The 14,000-nt window shown below is 46.8% G+C and overlaps 1 protein-coding gene across 1 annotated transcript in view; it reads right to left on the reverse strand.

The window, feature by feature from the left end:
- Nucleotides 1–999: 999 nt before the first annotated feature.
- The window catches only part of LOC135533104 (casein kinase I-like), a 38,411-nt gene continuing 25,410 nt past the window's right edge, over nucleotides 1,000–14,000 (reverse strand). Inside the window, exon 7 of the mRNA XM_064960507.1 lies at nucleotides 1,000–1,494. Coding sequence (XP_064816579.1) covers nucleotides 1,444–1,494 — 51 coding nt within the window. The 3' untranslated portion in view covers nucleotides 1,000–1,443. The remainder of the gene's footprint in view (nucleotides 1,495–14,000) is intronic.

Genomic DNA, 14,000 nt, shown 5'->3' on the forward strand with positions numbered 1-14,000 from the left:
AAGTGATGGAGTAGGAGAGAGAGATAAGTGATGGAGTAGGAGAGAGAGAAGTGATGGAGTAGCAGAGATAAGTGATGGAGTAGGCAGAGAGATAAGTGATGGAGTAGGAGAGAGAGAAGTGATGGAGTAGGAGAGAGACGTGATGGAGTAGCAGAGAGAGATAAGTGATGAGCAGGGAGAGAGAGATAAGTATGGAGTAGGGAGAGAGAGATAAGTGATGGGTAGGAGAGAGATAAGTGATGGAGTAGGAGAGAGAGATAAGTGATGGAGTAGGAGAGAGAGAGATAAGTGATGGAGTAGAGAGAGAAGTGATGGAGTAGGAGAGAGAGATAAGTGATGGAGTAGGAGAGAGAGAAGTGATGGAGTAGGAGAGAGAGAAGTGATGGAGTAAGGAGAGAGAGAAGTGATGGAGGGGAGAGAGCTAAGTGATGGAGTAGGAGAGAGATAAGTGATGGAGTAGGAGAGGAAGAAGTGGAGTAGGAGAGAGATAAGTGATGGAGTAGGAGAGAGGGAAAGAAGTGATGGAGTAGGAGAGAGGGAGATAAGTGATGAAGGAGAGAGATAAGTGATGGAGTAGGAGAGAGGGAAAGAAGTGATGGAGTAGGAGAGGGAGAGAAGTGATGGAGTAGGAGATAAGGGATGGAGGGAGAAGTGATGGAGTAGGAGAGGGAGAGAAGTGATGGAGTAGAAGGGAGAGAAGTGATGGAGTAGGAGAGAGGAGAGAAGTGATGGAGTAGGAGAGAGGAGAGAAGTGATGGAGTAGGAGGAGAGGGAGAGAAGTGATGGAGTAGAAGAGAGGGAGAGAAGTGATGGCAGTAGGAGAGGGAGAGAAGTGATGGAGGGATGAGGGAGAGAAGTGATTAGCAGGTCTGTGTTCCCCATCGTAAGCATTGTCCTCGCAGGGTTCCAGAAAGCAGAGGGGGTGGGGGGGGCAGTGACTGTTCTGCTGTGCCAGGGGCAACATAATCCCTCCTTCCCCCTCTCTTGTTTCTCCCTCCTCTATCCCAGTCTCATCTCCTCCATCCCTGATGAGCACGGCTGAACGCTCTGATTCGTGTGTGTGTGTGTGTGTGTGTGTGTGTGTGTGTGTGTGTGTGTGTGTGTGTGTGTGTGTGTGTGTTTGTGTGTCGTCCACCCTGTTACAACAGCATGGAGCTTGTTACTGGTAGCAGAGATCCGTTGATGTCAAAGAGGCAGAGCATCAGTCTGTGTGTTTGATTGGCTGGTTGGATGGATGGAGTTGCTAGCGGATGACGAGGTCCTTGTCCTGCCTTTTGATTGGTTGATTGTGTAAGAGTCCAGGCATCTGATGGGTTGACTGGTTGTTTCAGTAACGTCCTCCAGGTGTTGGTGTGTGTGTTGGTGTGTGTGTTGTATGGTTAGGGCCGTGCATGGTTAAACCCTCCAGGGTGATGGTGGTGGTGGTGATGGGGACAGAGGGACTCATCGAGGGGCTGCTGACTGGAGGCCACTGGGGGTGACACGAGAGAGAGCCTGGAGACGACAGAGAGGGCAGAGAGACAGAGAAGTTAGTACAGTAGCCATAGATCGTGACATTACACATTAGAAAAAGGGGACTTGGTTGATTTCTTGATTTAAGAGGTTGAACACAACACAATGAGGGAGGGAGGGACAGCCCTCAGATATTACAGTCTATAGTCTACAAACATCCAGGTTATAGAGCGAGCGAGCGAGCCAGCCAGCCAGCCAGCCAGCCAGCCAGCCAGCCAGCCAGCCAGCCAGCCAGCCAGCCAGCCAGCCAGCCAGCCAGCCAGCCAGCCAGCCAGCCAGCCAGCCAGCCAGCCAGCCAGCCAGCCAGCCAGCCAGCCAGCCAGCCAGCCAGCCAGCCAGCCAGCCAGCCAGCCAGCCAGCCAGCCAGCCAGCCAGCCAGCCAGCCAGCCAGCCAGCCAGCCAGCCAGCCAGCCAGCCAGCCAGCCAGCCAGCCAGCCAGCCAGCCAGCCAGCCAGCCAGCCAGCCAGCCAGCCAGCCAGCCAGCCAGCCAGCCAGCCAGCCAGCCAGCCAGCCAGCCAGCCAGCCAGCCAGCCAGCCAGCCAGCCAGCCAGCCAGCCAGCCAGCCAGCCAGCCAGCCAGCCAGCCAGCCAGCCAGCCAGCCAGCCAGCCAGCCAGCACCAACAGTGATCAATAACATCCACATTCCCAGACAGCACCACTCAGTGTCTCACCACTGTGCTGGTTAAGTACATTCATATTCTATAGACTGGAATATTAATGAGATGGAGCTCATTATTTGGCAAGGTGTAACATTCCAGAATGTTCAGAGAGAATTCTCTGGAGTCTGATATGAGCGCCAGCCTGTTTGTCCTAATAAGGGCAACTCCTTGGCACACCTTGTAATGGAGCACAAACTGACCTGGGACCAGGCTATAGAAGGAGACGACAGACCTGGGACCAGGCTATAGGAGGAGACGACAGACCTGGGACCAGGCTATAGGAGACGACAGACCTGGGACCAGGCTATAGAAGGAGACGACAGAGCTGGGACCAGGCTATAGGAGACAGACGACAGACCCGGGACCAGGCTATAGGAGGAGACGACAGACCTGGGACCAGGCTATAGGAGGAGACGACAGAGCTGGGACCAGGCTATAGGAGGAGACGACAGACCTGGGACCAGGCTATAGAAGGAGACGACAGACCCGGGACCAGGCTATAGGAGGAGACGACAGACCTGGGACCAGGCTATAGAAGGAGACGACAGAGCTGGGACCAGGCTATAGGAGACAGACGACAGACCTGGGACCAGGCTATAGGAGGAGATGACAGACCTGGGACCAGGCTATAGAAGGAGAGCGACAGAGCTGGGACCAGGCTATAGGAGACAGACGACAGAGCTGGGACCAGGCTATAGGAGGAGACGACAGACCTGGGACCAGGCTATAGAAGGAGACGACAGAGCTGGGACCAGGCTATAGGAGGAGACGACAGACCCGGGACCAGGCTATAGAAGGAGACGACAGACCTGGGACCAGGCTATAGAAGGAGCGACAGACCTGGGACCAGGCTATAGGAGACAGACGACAGACCCGGGACCAGGCTATAGAAGGAGACGACAGACCCGGGACCAGGCTATAGGAGGAGACGACAGACCCGGGACCAGGCTATAGAAGGAGACGACAGACCTGGGACCAGGCTATGAAGGAGACGACAGACCTGGGACCAGGCTATAGAAGGAGACGACAGAGCTGGGACCAGGCTATAGAAGGAGACGACAGAGCTGGGACCAGGCTATAGGAGGAGACGACAGAGCTGGGACCAGGCTATAGGAGACAGACGACAGACCTGGGACCAGGCTATAGGAGGAGACGACAGACCCGGGACCAGGCTATAGAAGGAGACGACAGAGCTGGGACCAGGCTATAGGAGACAGACGACAGACCTGGGACCAGGCTATAGGAGGAGACGACAGAGCTGGGACCAGGCTATAGGAGGAGACGACAGACCTGGGACCAGGCTATAGAAGGAGACGACAGAGCTGGGACCAGGCTATAGGAGGAGACGACAGAGCTGGGACCAGGCTATAGAAGGAGACGACAGACCCGGGACCAGGCTATAGGAGGAGACGACAGAGCTGGGACCAGGCTATAGAAGGAGACGACAGATCTGGGACCAGGCTATAGAAGGAGACGACAGAGCTGGGAGGAGGCGACAGAGCTGGGACCAGGCTATAGAAGGAGACGACAGACCTGGGACCAGGCTATAGGAGACAGACGACAGACCTGGGACCAGGCTATATTATTAAAGTGACCAGTGTTCCATTATTAAAGTGACCAGTGTTCCATTATTAAAGTGACCAGTGTTCCATTATTAAAGTGACCAGTGTTCCATTATTAAAGTGACCAGTGTTCCATTATTAAAGTGACCAGTGTTCCATTATTAAAGTGACCAGTGTTCCATTATTAAAGTGACCAGTGTTCCATTATTAAAGTGACCAGTGTTCCATTATTAAAGTGACCAGTGTTCCATTATTAAGGTGACCAGTGTTCCATTATTAAAGTGACCAGTGTTCCATTATTAAAGTGACCAGTGTTCCATTATTAAAGTGACCAGTGTTCCATTATTAAAGTGACCAGTGTTCCATTATTAAAGTGACCAGTGTTCCATTATTAAAGTGACCAGTGTTCCATTATTAAAGTGACCAGTGTTCCATTATTAAAGTGACCAGTGTTCCATTATTAGAGTGGCCACTGATTTCAAGTCTATATAAATGGGGCAGCAGCCTCTAATGTGCAGGGTTACATAACTGGGTGGAAACGGCCAGTGATGGCTATTTAACAGTCTGATGACCTTGAGATAGAAGCTGATGTGGGGCATTTTTACAAATATTCTAACCAAATTCGTATTTACAACGACGGCCTACACCGGCCAAACCCGGACGATGCTGGGACAATTGTGCGCCGCCCTATGGGACTCCCAATCACAACCGGTTACGATACAACCTGGAATCGAACCAGAGTGTCTGTAGTGAGGCCTCACTACAGACCGCTGCGACACTCGGGAGACCACTAGGGCAGATGTGCTTCTAGCTCCTAAGCAGCAATAACATCTACTAAATAGGTGTCTGTGACCAATAACATCTGTTAAATATGTGACCAATAACATCTGTTAAATATGTGAACAACAACATCTGTTAAATATGTGACCAACAACATCTGTTAAATGTGTGTATGTGACCAATAACATCTGTTAAATATGTGACCAATAACATCTGTTAAATATGTGAACAACAACATCTGTTAAATATGTGAACAACAACATCTGTTAAATATGTGAACAACAACATCTGTTAAATATGTGACCAACAACATCTGTTAAATGTGTGTATGTGACCAATAACATCTGTTAAATATGTGAACAACAATATCTATTAAATATGTGTATGGGCCAATACCATCTGTTAAATATGTGACCAACAACATCTGTTAAATGTGTGTATGTGACCAATAACATCTGTTAAATATGTGAACAACAATATCTATTAAATATGTGTATGGGCCAATACCATCTGTTAAATATGTGACCAATAACATCTGTTAAATGTGTGTATGTGACCAATAACATCTGTTAAATATGTGAACAACAATATCTATTAAATATGTGTATGGGCCAATACCATCTGTTAAATATGTGACCAATAACATCTGTTAAATGTGTGTATGTGACCAATAACATCCGTTAAATATGTGAACAACAATATCTATTAAATATGTGTATGGGCCAATACCATCTGTTAAATATGTGACCAACAACATCTATTAAATATGTGTATGTGACCAATAACATCTATTAAATATGTGACCAACAACATCTATTAAATATGTGACCAACAACATCTATTAAATATGTGACCAATAACATCTATTAAATATGTGACCAATAACATCTATTAAATATGTGACCAATAACATCTATTAAATATGTGACAACAATATCTATTAAATATGTGACCAACAACATCTATTAAATATGTGACCAATAACATCTATTAAATATGTGTATGTGACCAATAACATCTATTAAATATGTGACCAATAACATCTATTAAATATGTGACCAATAACATCTATTAAATATGTGACCAATAACATCTATTAAATATGTGACCAATAACATCTATTAAATATGTGACCAACAACATCTATTAAATATGTGACCAATAACATCTGTTAAATATGTGACCAATAACATCTATTAAATATGTGACCAATAACATCTGTTAAATATGTGACCAACAACATCTATTAAATGTGACCAATAACATCTATTAAATATGTGACCAATAACATCTATTAAATATGTGACCAATAACATCTATTAAATATGTGACCAATAACATCTATTAAATATGTGAACAATAACATCTATTAAATATGTGACCAATAACATCTGTTAAATATGTGACCAACAACATCTGTTAAATATGTGACCAATAACATCTATTAAATATGTGACCAATAACAGCTATTAAATATGTGACCAATAACATCTATTAAATATGTGACCAACAACATCTATTAAATATGTGACCAACAACATCTATTAAATATGTGACCAATAACATCTATTAAATATGTGACCAATAACAGCTATTAAATATGTGACCAATAACATCTATTAAATATGTGACCAACAACATCTATTAAATATGTGACCAACAACATCTATTAAATATGTGTATGTGACCAATAACATCTATTAAATATGTGTATGTGACCAATATCTGTTAAATATGTGACCAATAACATCTATTAAATATGTGACCAATAACATCTATTAAATATGTGACCAATAACATCTATTAAATATGTGACCAATAACATGTGATTTGATAAGCAACAGGATTGTGGAGAGGACTGAGGCTGGGCTGTAATGTGGCCTCCCTCCACTAGAGGGCGAAAATGGGCCATGAGTGACAGAGAGAACAAAAGAACCAAAACAGACACTGTTGTCACAAACATCATGGTCTTTCTATAAGCTGATTGAAGGATGTATGAACTTGACTAGAGGAGAGTGATTATGACTCTAGACAGGAAGAGAGTCGAACTGAACATGCAGTGGTGCGGCAGGGGAGCCTAGTGGTCAGAGGCAGGGTAGCCTAGTGGTCAGAGGCAGGGTAGCCTAGTGGTCAGAGGCAGGGGAGCCTAGTGGTTAGAGGCAGGGGAGCCTAGTGGTTAGAGGCAGGGTAACCTAGTGGTTAGAGGCAGGGTAGCCTAGTGGTCAGAGGCAGGGTAGCCTAGTGGCAGTGGTTAGAGGCAGGGTAGCCTAGTGGTAGTGGTTAGAGGCAGGGTAGCCTAGTGGTAGTGGTTAGAGGCAGGGTAGCCTAGTGGTAGTGGTTAGAGGCAGGGTAGCCTAGTGGTTCGAGGCAGGGTAGCCTAGTGGTTAGAGGCAGGGTAGCCTAGTGGTTAGAGTCAGGGTAGCCTAGTGGTTAGAGGCAGGGTAGCCTAGTGGTCAGAGGCAGGGTAACCTAGTGGTAGTGGTTAGAGGCAGGGTAGCCTAGTGGTAGTGGTTAGAGGCAGGGTAGCCTAGTGGTCAGAGGCAGGGTAGCCTAGTGGTTAGAGGCAGGGTAGCCTAGTGGTTAGAGGCAGGGTAGCCTAGTGGTTAGAGGCAGGGTAGCCTAGTGGTTAGAGGCAGGGTAGCCTAGTGGTTAGGGCAGGGTAGCCTAGTGGTTAGGGTCAGGGTAGCCTAGTGGTCAGAGGCAGGGTAGCCTAGTGGTTAGAGGCAGGGTAGCCTAGTGGTTAGAGGCAGGGTAGCCTAGTGGTTAGAGGCAGGGTAGCCTAGTGGTTAGAGGCAGGGTAGCCTAGTGGTTAGAGGCAGGGTAGCCTAGTGGTTAGAGGCAGGGTAACCTAGTGGTTCGAGGCAGGGTCGCCTAGTGGTTCGAGGCAGGGTCGCCTAGTGGTTCGAGGCAGGGTAGCCTAGTGGTTCGAGGCAGGGTAACCTAGTGGTTCGAGGCAGGGTCGCCTAGTGGTTAGAGGCAGGGTAGCCTAGTGGTTAGAGGCAGGGTAGCCTAGTGGTTCGAGGCAGGGTCGCCTAGTGGTTAGAGGCAGGGTCGCCTAGTGGTTCGAGGCAGGGTAGCCTAGTGGTTAGAGCATTGGGCCAGAAACTGAAAGGTTGCTATATCGAATCCCGAGCTGACAAAGTAAATATCTGTCGTTCTGCCCCTGAACAGGGAGTCAACCTACTGTTCCTAGGCCGTCATTGTAAATAAGATTTTGTTCTTAACTGTTCTTAACTGGGGGTTAAATAGTCTTTAGACTATCAAGACGTAGCCTAAACCATAGATATTTATATAGGGGGGTGGGGGGGGTTAAATAGTCTTTAGACTATCAAGACGTAGTCTAACCCATTGATATTTATATGGGGGGGGGGGGGGGGGTGTTAAATAGTCTTTAGACGATCAAGACGTAGCCTAACCCATAGATATTTATATGGGGGGGTTAAATAGTCTATAGACTATCAAGACGTAGCCTAACCCATAGATATTTACATAAGGGGGGGTGGTGTTAGGGGGGTTAAATAATCTTTAGACTATCAAGAGGTAGCCTAACCCATAGATATTTATATGGGGGGGGGATTAAATAGTCTTTACACTATCAAGACGTAGCCTCACCCATAGATATTTATATGGGGGGGGGGGTTAAATGGTCTTCAGGCTATCAAGACGTAGCCTAACCCATAGATATTTATATGGGAGGGGGGGGTTAAATAGTCTTTAGACTATCAAGACGTAGCCTAACCCGTAGATATTTATATGGGAGGGGGGTTTAAATAGTCTTCAGGCTATCAAGACGTAGCCTAACCCATAGATATTTATATGGGAGGGGGGGGGGGTTAAATAGTCTTTAGACTATCAAGACGTAGCCTAACCCGTAGATATTTATATGGGAGGGGGGGGGGTTTAAATAGTCTTCAGGCTATCAAGACGTAGCCTAACCCGTAGATATTTATATGGGGGGGGGGGTTTAAATAGTCTTCAGGCTATCAAGACTCAGCCTAACCCGTAGATATTTATATGGGGGGGTTTAAATAGTCTTCAGGCTATCAAGACTCAGCCTAACCCGTAGATATTTATATGGGGGGGTTTAAATAGTCTTCAGGCTATCAAGACGCAGCCTAAAGGCATCAGCATGCTTCCGTTCATCTGGAGCCTCGCTGAACTCAGCTGAACCCAACGAGTGTGCTCACATAACTCCCTTAAAAAACCTTTGCTTGAATAACGAGAAAAAAAAGCGGCAACAGTACTGTTTGTCCAACTCGAGACGCCGTAGCCAGATTTAATTTGAGATGTCATAAATTGAAGTTTTTTTTGTGCCAAGTAGTTCTTAGTCGTGTAACTTCACATCTAAGATCGGTGGAGTATTGCTCAATGAAAGAAATGTGCATGAAAAGAACATGAGTCATCCTCTCTCTCTCTCTCTCTCTCTTTCTCGCTCATTGAATGACAACAAACACTTCATTGAAGAAACCCCAGTGTGGACCAGTAGCCCGCGGATGCCTTCAGCCTATAGACATCTCTCCAGGGAGGGGATTAGCGTTGAAGGGACACCTACACCCACACTCTTACCTAACATTACGGTGTCCAAAATGGCACCCTTTCCCCTATATTATAGTGCACTACTTCCCCGGACCACTACCTCTATAGGGCCTGGTCAAAAGTAGTGCACGACATAGTGAATAGGGGTGCCATTTGGGATGCCAGCCGTTCACACCAGGACGTGACGAGCTGCTACTTTCTCAGATGATGGTCGAAGGAAATGCTATTCTGAGTTGGTGAGAGGAGGAGGGGAGACAACCGAGTGTGAGGTAAAACAACACTACAACTGGCTAATAGAACATCACCTAGAGGCGTGTTCCAAATGGGATCCTATTCCACATACAGTACATTGAGGGGGCGGAGACAACCGAGTGTGAGGTAAAACAACACTACAACTGGCTAATAGAACATCACCTAGGCGTGTTCCAAATGGGATCCTATTCCACATACAGTACATTGAGGGGGCGGAGACAACCGAGTGTGAGGTAAAACAACACTACAACTGGCTAATAGAACATCACCTAGAGGTGTGTTCCAAATGGGATCCTATTCCACATACAGTACATTCAGAGGGGGGGGCGGTGGGGGGAGACAACCGAGTGTGAGGTAAAACAACACTACAACTGGCTAATAGCACATCACCTAGAGGCGTGTTCCAAATGGGATCCTATTCCACATACAGTACATTCAGAGGGGCGGTGGGGGGGAGACAACGAGTGTGAGGTAAAACAACACTACAACTGGCTAATAGCACATCACCTAGAGGCGTGTTCCAAATGGGATCCTATTCCACATACAGTACATTCAGAGGGGCGGTGGGGGAGACAACCGAGTGTGAGGTAAAACAACACTACAACTGGCTAATAGCACATCACCTAGAGGCGTGTTCCAAATGGGATCCTATTCCACATACAGTACATTCAGAGGGGGCGGTGGGCGGTGGGGGAGACAACCGAGTGTGAGGTAAAACAACACTACAACTGGCTAATAGCACATCACCTAGAGGCGTGTTCCAAATGGGATCCTATTCCACATACAGTACATTCAGGGAGTATTCAGACACCTTCCCCTTTATACACATTTTGTTACGTTACTCTTATTCTAAAACGGATTAAATTGTGTTCCTCATCAATCTACCCATTAATGACGAAGACACAAAAACAAAAAATACCTTATTTACATAAGTATTCAGATTCGAAATTGAGCTCAGGTGCATCCTGTTTCCATTGATCATCCTTGAGATGTTTCTACAACTTCTATTGATTGGACATGATTTGGAAAAGGCACACACCTGTCTATATAAAGGTCCTACAGTTGACAGTGCATGTCAGAGCAAAAACCAAGCCATGAGGTGGAAGGGTGTCCTTAGCGCTCAGAGACAGGATTGTGTCGAGGCACGGTTCTGGGGAAGGGTACCAAAATATTTCTGCAGCATTGAAGGTGCCCAAGAACACAGTGGCCTCCATTATTCTTAAATGGAAGAAGTTTGGAACCACCAAGACTCTTCCGAGAGCTGGCTGCCCGGCCAAACTGAAGAGTCTGGGAAGAAGGGCCTTGGTCAGGGAGGTGACCAAGACCCCGATAGTCACTCTGACAGAGCTCCAAAGTTCCTCTGTGGAGATGGGAGAAAACCTTCTAGAAGGACAACCATCTCTGCAGCACTCCACCAATCAGGCCTTTATGGTGGTGGCCAGATGGAAGCCACTCCTCAGTGAAAGGCACATGACAGCCCGTTTAGAGTTTGCCAAAAGGCACCTAAAGACTCTCAGACCACAAAAAAAACAAGATTCTCTGATCTGATGAAACCAAGATTGAAGTCTTTGGACTGAATGCCAAGCTTCACATCTGGAGGAAACCTGGCACCATCTACGGTGAAGCATGGTGGTGGCAGCATCATGCTGTGGGGATGTTTTTCAGCGGCAGGAACTAGGAGTCTAGTCAGGATTGAGGAAATATGAACAGAGCAAAGTACGGATAAATCCTCGATGAAAACCTGCTCCAGAGAGATCAGGACCTCAGACTGGGGCGAAGGTTCACCTTCCAACAGGACAACGACCCTAAGCACACAGCCAAGGCAACACAGGAGTGGCTTCGGGACAAGTCTCTGAATGTCCTTGAGTGGCCCAGCCAGAGCCCGGACTTGAATCCGATCACACATCTCTGGAGAGACCTGAAGATAGCTGTGCAGCGACGCTCCCCATCAACCTGACAGAGCTTGACAGGATCTCCAGAGTCACGGGAGAAACTCCCCAAATACAGGTGTGCCAAGTTTGTAGTGTCGTACCCCAAGAAGACTCAAAGCTGTAATCACTGCCAAAGTCACTTCAACAAAGTACTGAGTAAAAGGGTCTGAATACTTATGAAAATTGCTTTGTCATTACGGGGTGTCGTGATGTCATTACGGGTGTCGTGATGTCATTACGGGGTGTCGTGATGTCATTACGGGGGTGTCGCGATGTCATTACGGGGTGTCGCGATGTCATTACGGGGTGTCGCGATGTCATTACGGGGTGTCGCGATGTCATTACGGGTATCGTGATGTCATTACGGGGTATCGTGATGTCATTACGGGGGTATCGTGATGTCATTACGGGGGTGTCGCGATGTCATTAGGGGGTGTCGCGATGTCATTACGGGGTGTCGCGATGTCATTACGGGTGTCGCGATGTCATTAAGGGGTGTCGCGATGTCATTACGGGGTGTCGCGATGTCATTACGGGTGTCGCGATGTCATTACGGGGTGTCGTGATGTCATTACGGGCTGTCGTGATGTCATTACGGGTGTCGTGATGTCATTACGGGGTATCGTGATGTCATTACGGGTATCGTGATGTCATTAGGGGGTGTCGTGATGTCATTAGGGGTGTCGCGATGTCATTACGGGGTATCGTGATGTCATTACGGGGCGTCGTGATGTCATTACGGGGTATTGTGTGTAGATTAATGAAGAAAAACAACAACAATTTAATCCATTTCATCAAAAGGCTGTAACGTAACAAAATGTGGAAAAAGTCCAGGGTGTGAATACTGTCCGAATGCACAGTATCGTACAATACTTTTAACCAGTGTCCTAGTAGTGCACCATAGAGGGATTAGGGTTCCATTTGACAAGCGACCAAAAAAAGATGCTATGAAGAAGCCAAGATGTGTGACTATTAGGAGAATACAGTTAGAGGTTGAACAGTGCTGTTGTGGTGGACCAACTCGTTAGGAGGGAAAAACAGGACGAGAATTGTCTGGCAGCACATTACTAAAAGATGCTATGAAGAAGCCAAGATGTGTGACTATTAGGAGAATACAGTTAGAGGTTGAACAGTGCTGTTGTGGTGGACCAACCTCGTTAGGAGGGAAAAACAGGACGAGAATTGTCTGGCAGCACATTACTAAAAGATGCTATAAAGAAGCGAAGATGTCTAAATGTTTCTAAAATGTGAAGAGAAGTGTAGTAGGGTATCAGTATTAGATGGAGGTTGAAATGTGCTGGAGTGGTTTCTGCACCAAACTTATATAGGAGAGACCTTTTGTTCATCTCCATTCAATACACTATATACACACACAAAAGTATGTGGACACCCCTTCAAATTAGTGGATTAATCTATTTCAGCCACACCCGGCGCTGACAGGTGTATAAAATCGAGCACACAGCCATGCAATCTCCATAGACAAACATTGGCAGTAGAATGGCCCGTACTGAAGAGCTCAGTGACTTTCAACGTGACACCGTCATAGGATGCCACCTTTCCAACAAGTCAGTTAGTTGAATTTCTGCTCTGCTAGAGGTTCCCTGGTCAACTGTAAGTGCTGTTATCGTGAAGTGGAAAGGTCGAGGAGCAACAACGGCTCAGCAGCGAAGTGGTAGACCACACAAGCTAACAGAACGGGACCGCTGAGTGCTGACACGCACAAAAATCATCTGTCCTCAGTTGCAACTCTGACTACAGAGTTCCAAACTGTCTCTGGAAGCAACGTCAGCACAATAACTGTTCATCGGGAGCTTCATGAAATGGGTTTCCATGGCTGAGCAGCCACACACAAGCCTAAGATCACCGTGCACAGTACCAAGCGTCAGCTGGAGGGGTGTAAAGCTCACAGCCATTAGTCTCTGGAGCAGTGGAAACACGGTCTCTGGAGTGATGAATTACGATTCACCATTTGGCAGTTCGACGGATGAATCTGGGTTTGGCGGATGCCAGGAGAACGCTACCTGCCCCAATGCATAGTGCCAACTGTAAAGTTTGGTGGAGGAGGAATAATGGTCTGGGGCTGTTTTTCATGGTTCAGGCTCGGCCCCTTAGTTATTACAGTGAAGGGAAATCTTAACACTACAGCATCCAATTACATTTTTCAGTCGTGGCCAAAAGGTTTGAGAATGACAAATATTAATTTCCACAAAGTTTGCTGCTTCAGTGTCTTTAGATATTTTTTGTCAGATGTTACTACGGAATACTGAAGTATATTTACAAGCATTTCATAAGTGTCAAAGGCTTTTATTGACAATTACATGAAGTTGATGCAAAGAGTCAATATTTGTTGACCAGGTCCATACAGAAATGGTTTCTCGAGATCGGTGTGGAAGAACTTAACTGGCCTGCACAAAGCCCTGACCTCAACTCCATCAAACACCTTTGGGATGAATTGGAACGTCGACTGCGAGTCAGGCCAAATCACTCAACATCATTCATGCTCATGGGTCAATGGAAGCAAATCCCCACAGCAATGTACCAACATCTAGTGGAAAGCCTTCCCAGAAGAGTGGAGGCTGTTATAGCAGCAATGTTCCAACATCTAGTGGAAAGCCTTCCCAGAAGAGTGCAGGCTGTTATAGCAGCAATGTTCCAACATCTAGTGGAAAGCCTTCCCAGAAGAGTGGAGGCTGTTATAGCAGCAATGTTCCAACATCTAGTGGAAAGCCTTCCCAGAAGAGTGGAGGCTGTTATAGCAGCATTGGTCC

The sequence above is a fragment of the Oncorhynchus masou genome, unplaced genomic scaffold (assembly GCF_036934945.1).
Source record: "Oncorhynchus masou masou isolate Uvic2021 unplaced genomic scaffold, UVic_Omas_1.1 unplaced_scaffold_2218, whole genome shotgun sequence".
In the NCBI taxonomy this organism is placed as follows: domain Eukaryota; kingdom Metazoa; phylum Chordata; class Actinopteri; order Salmoniformes; family Salmonidae; genus Oncorhynchus; species Oncorhynchus masou.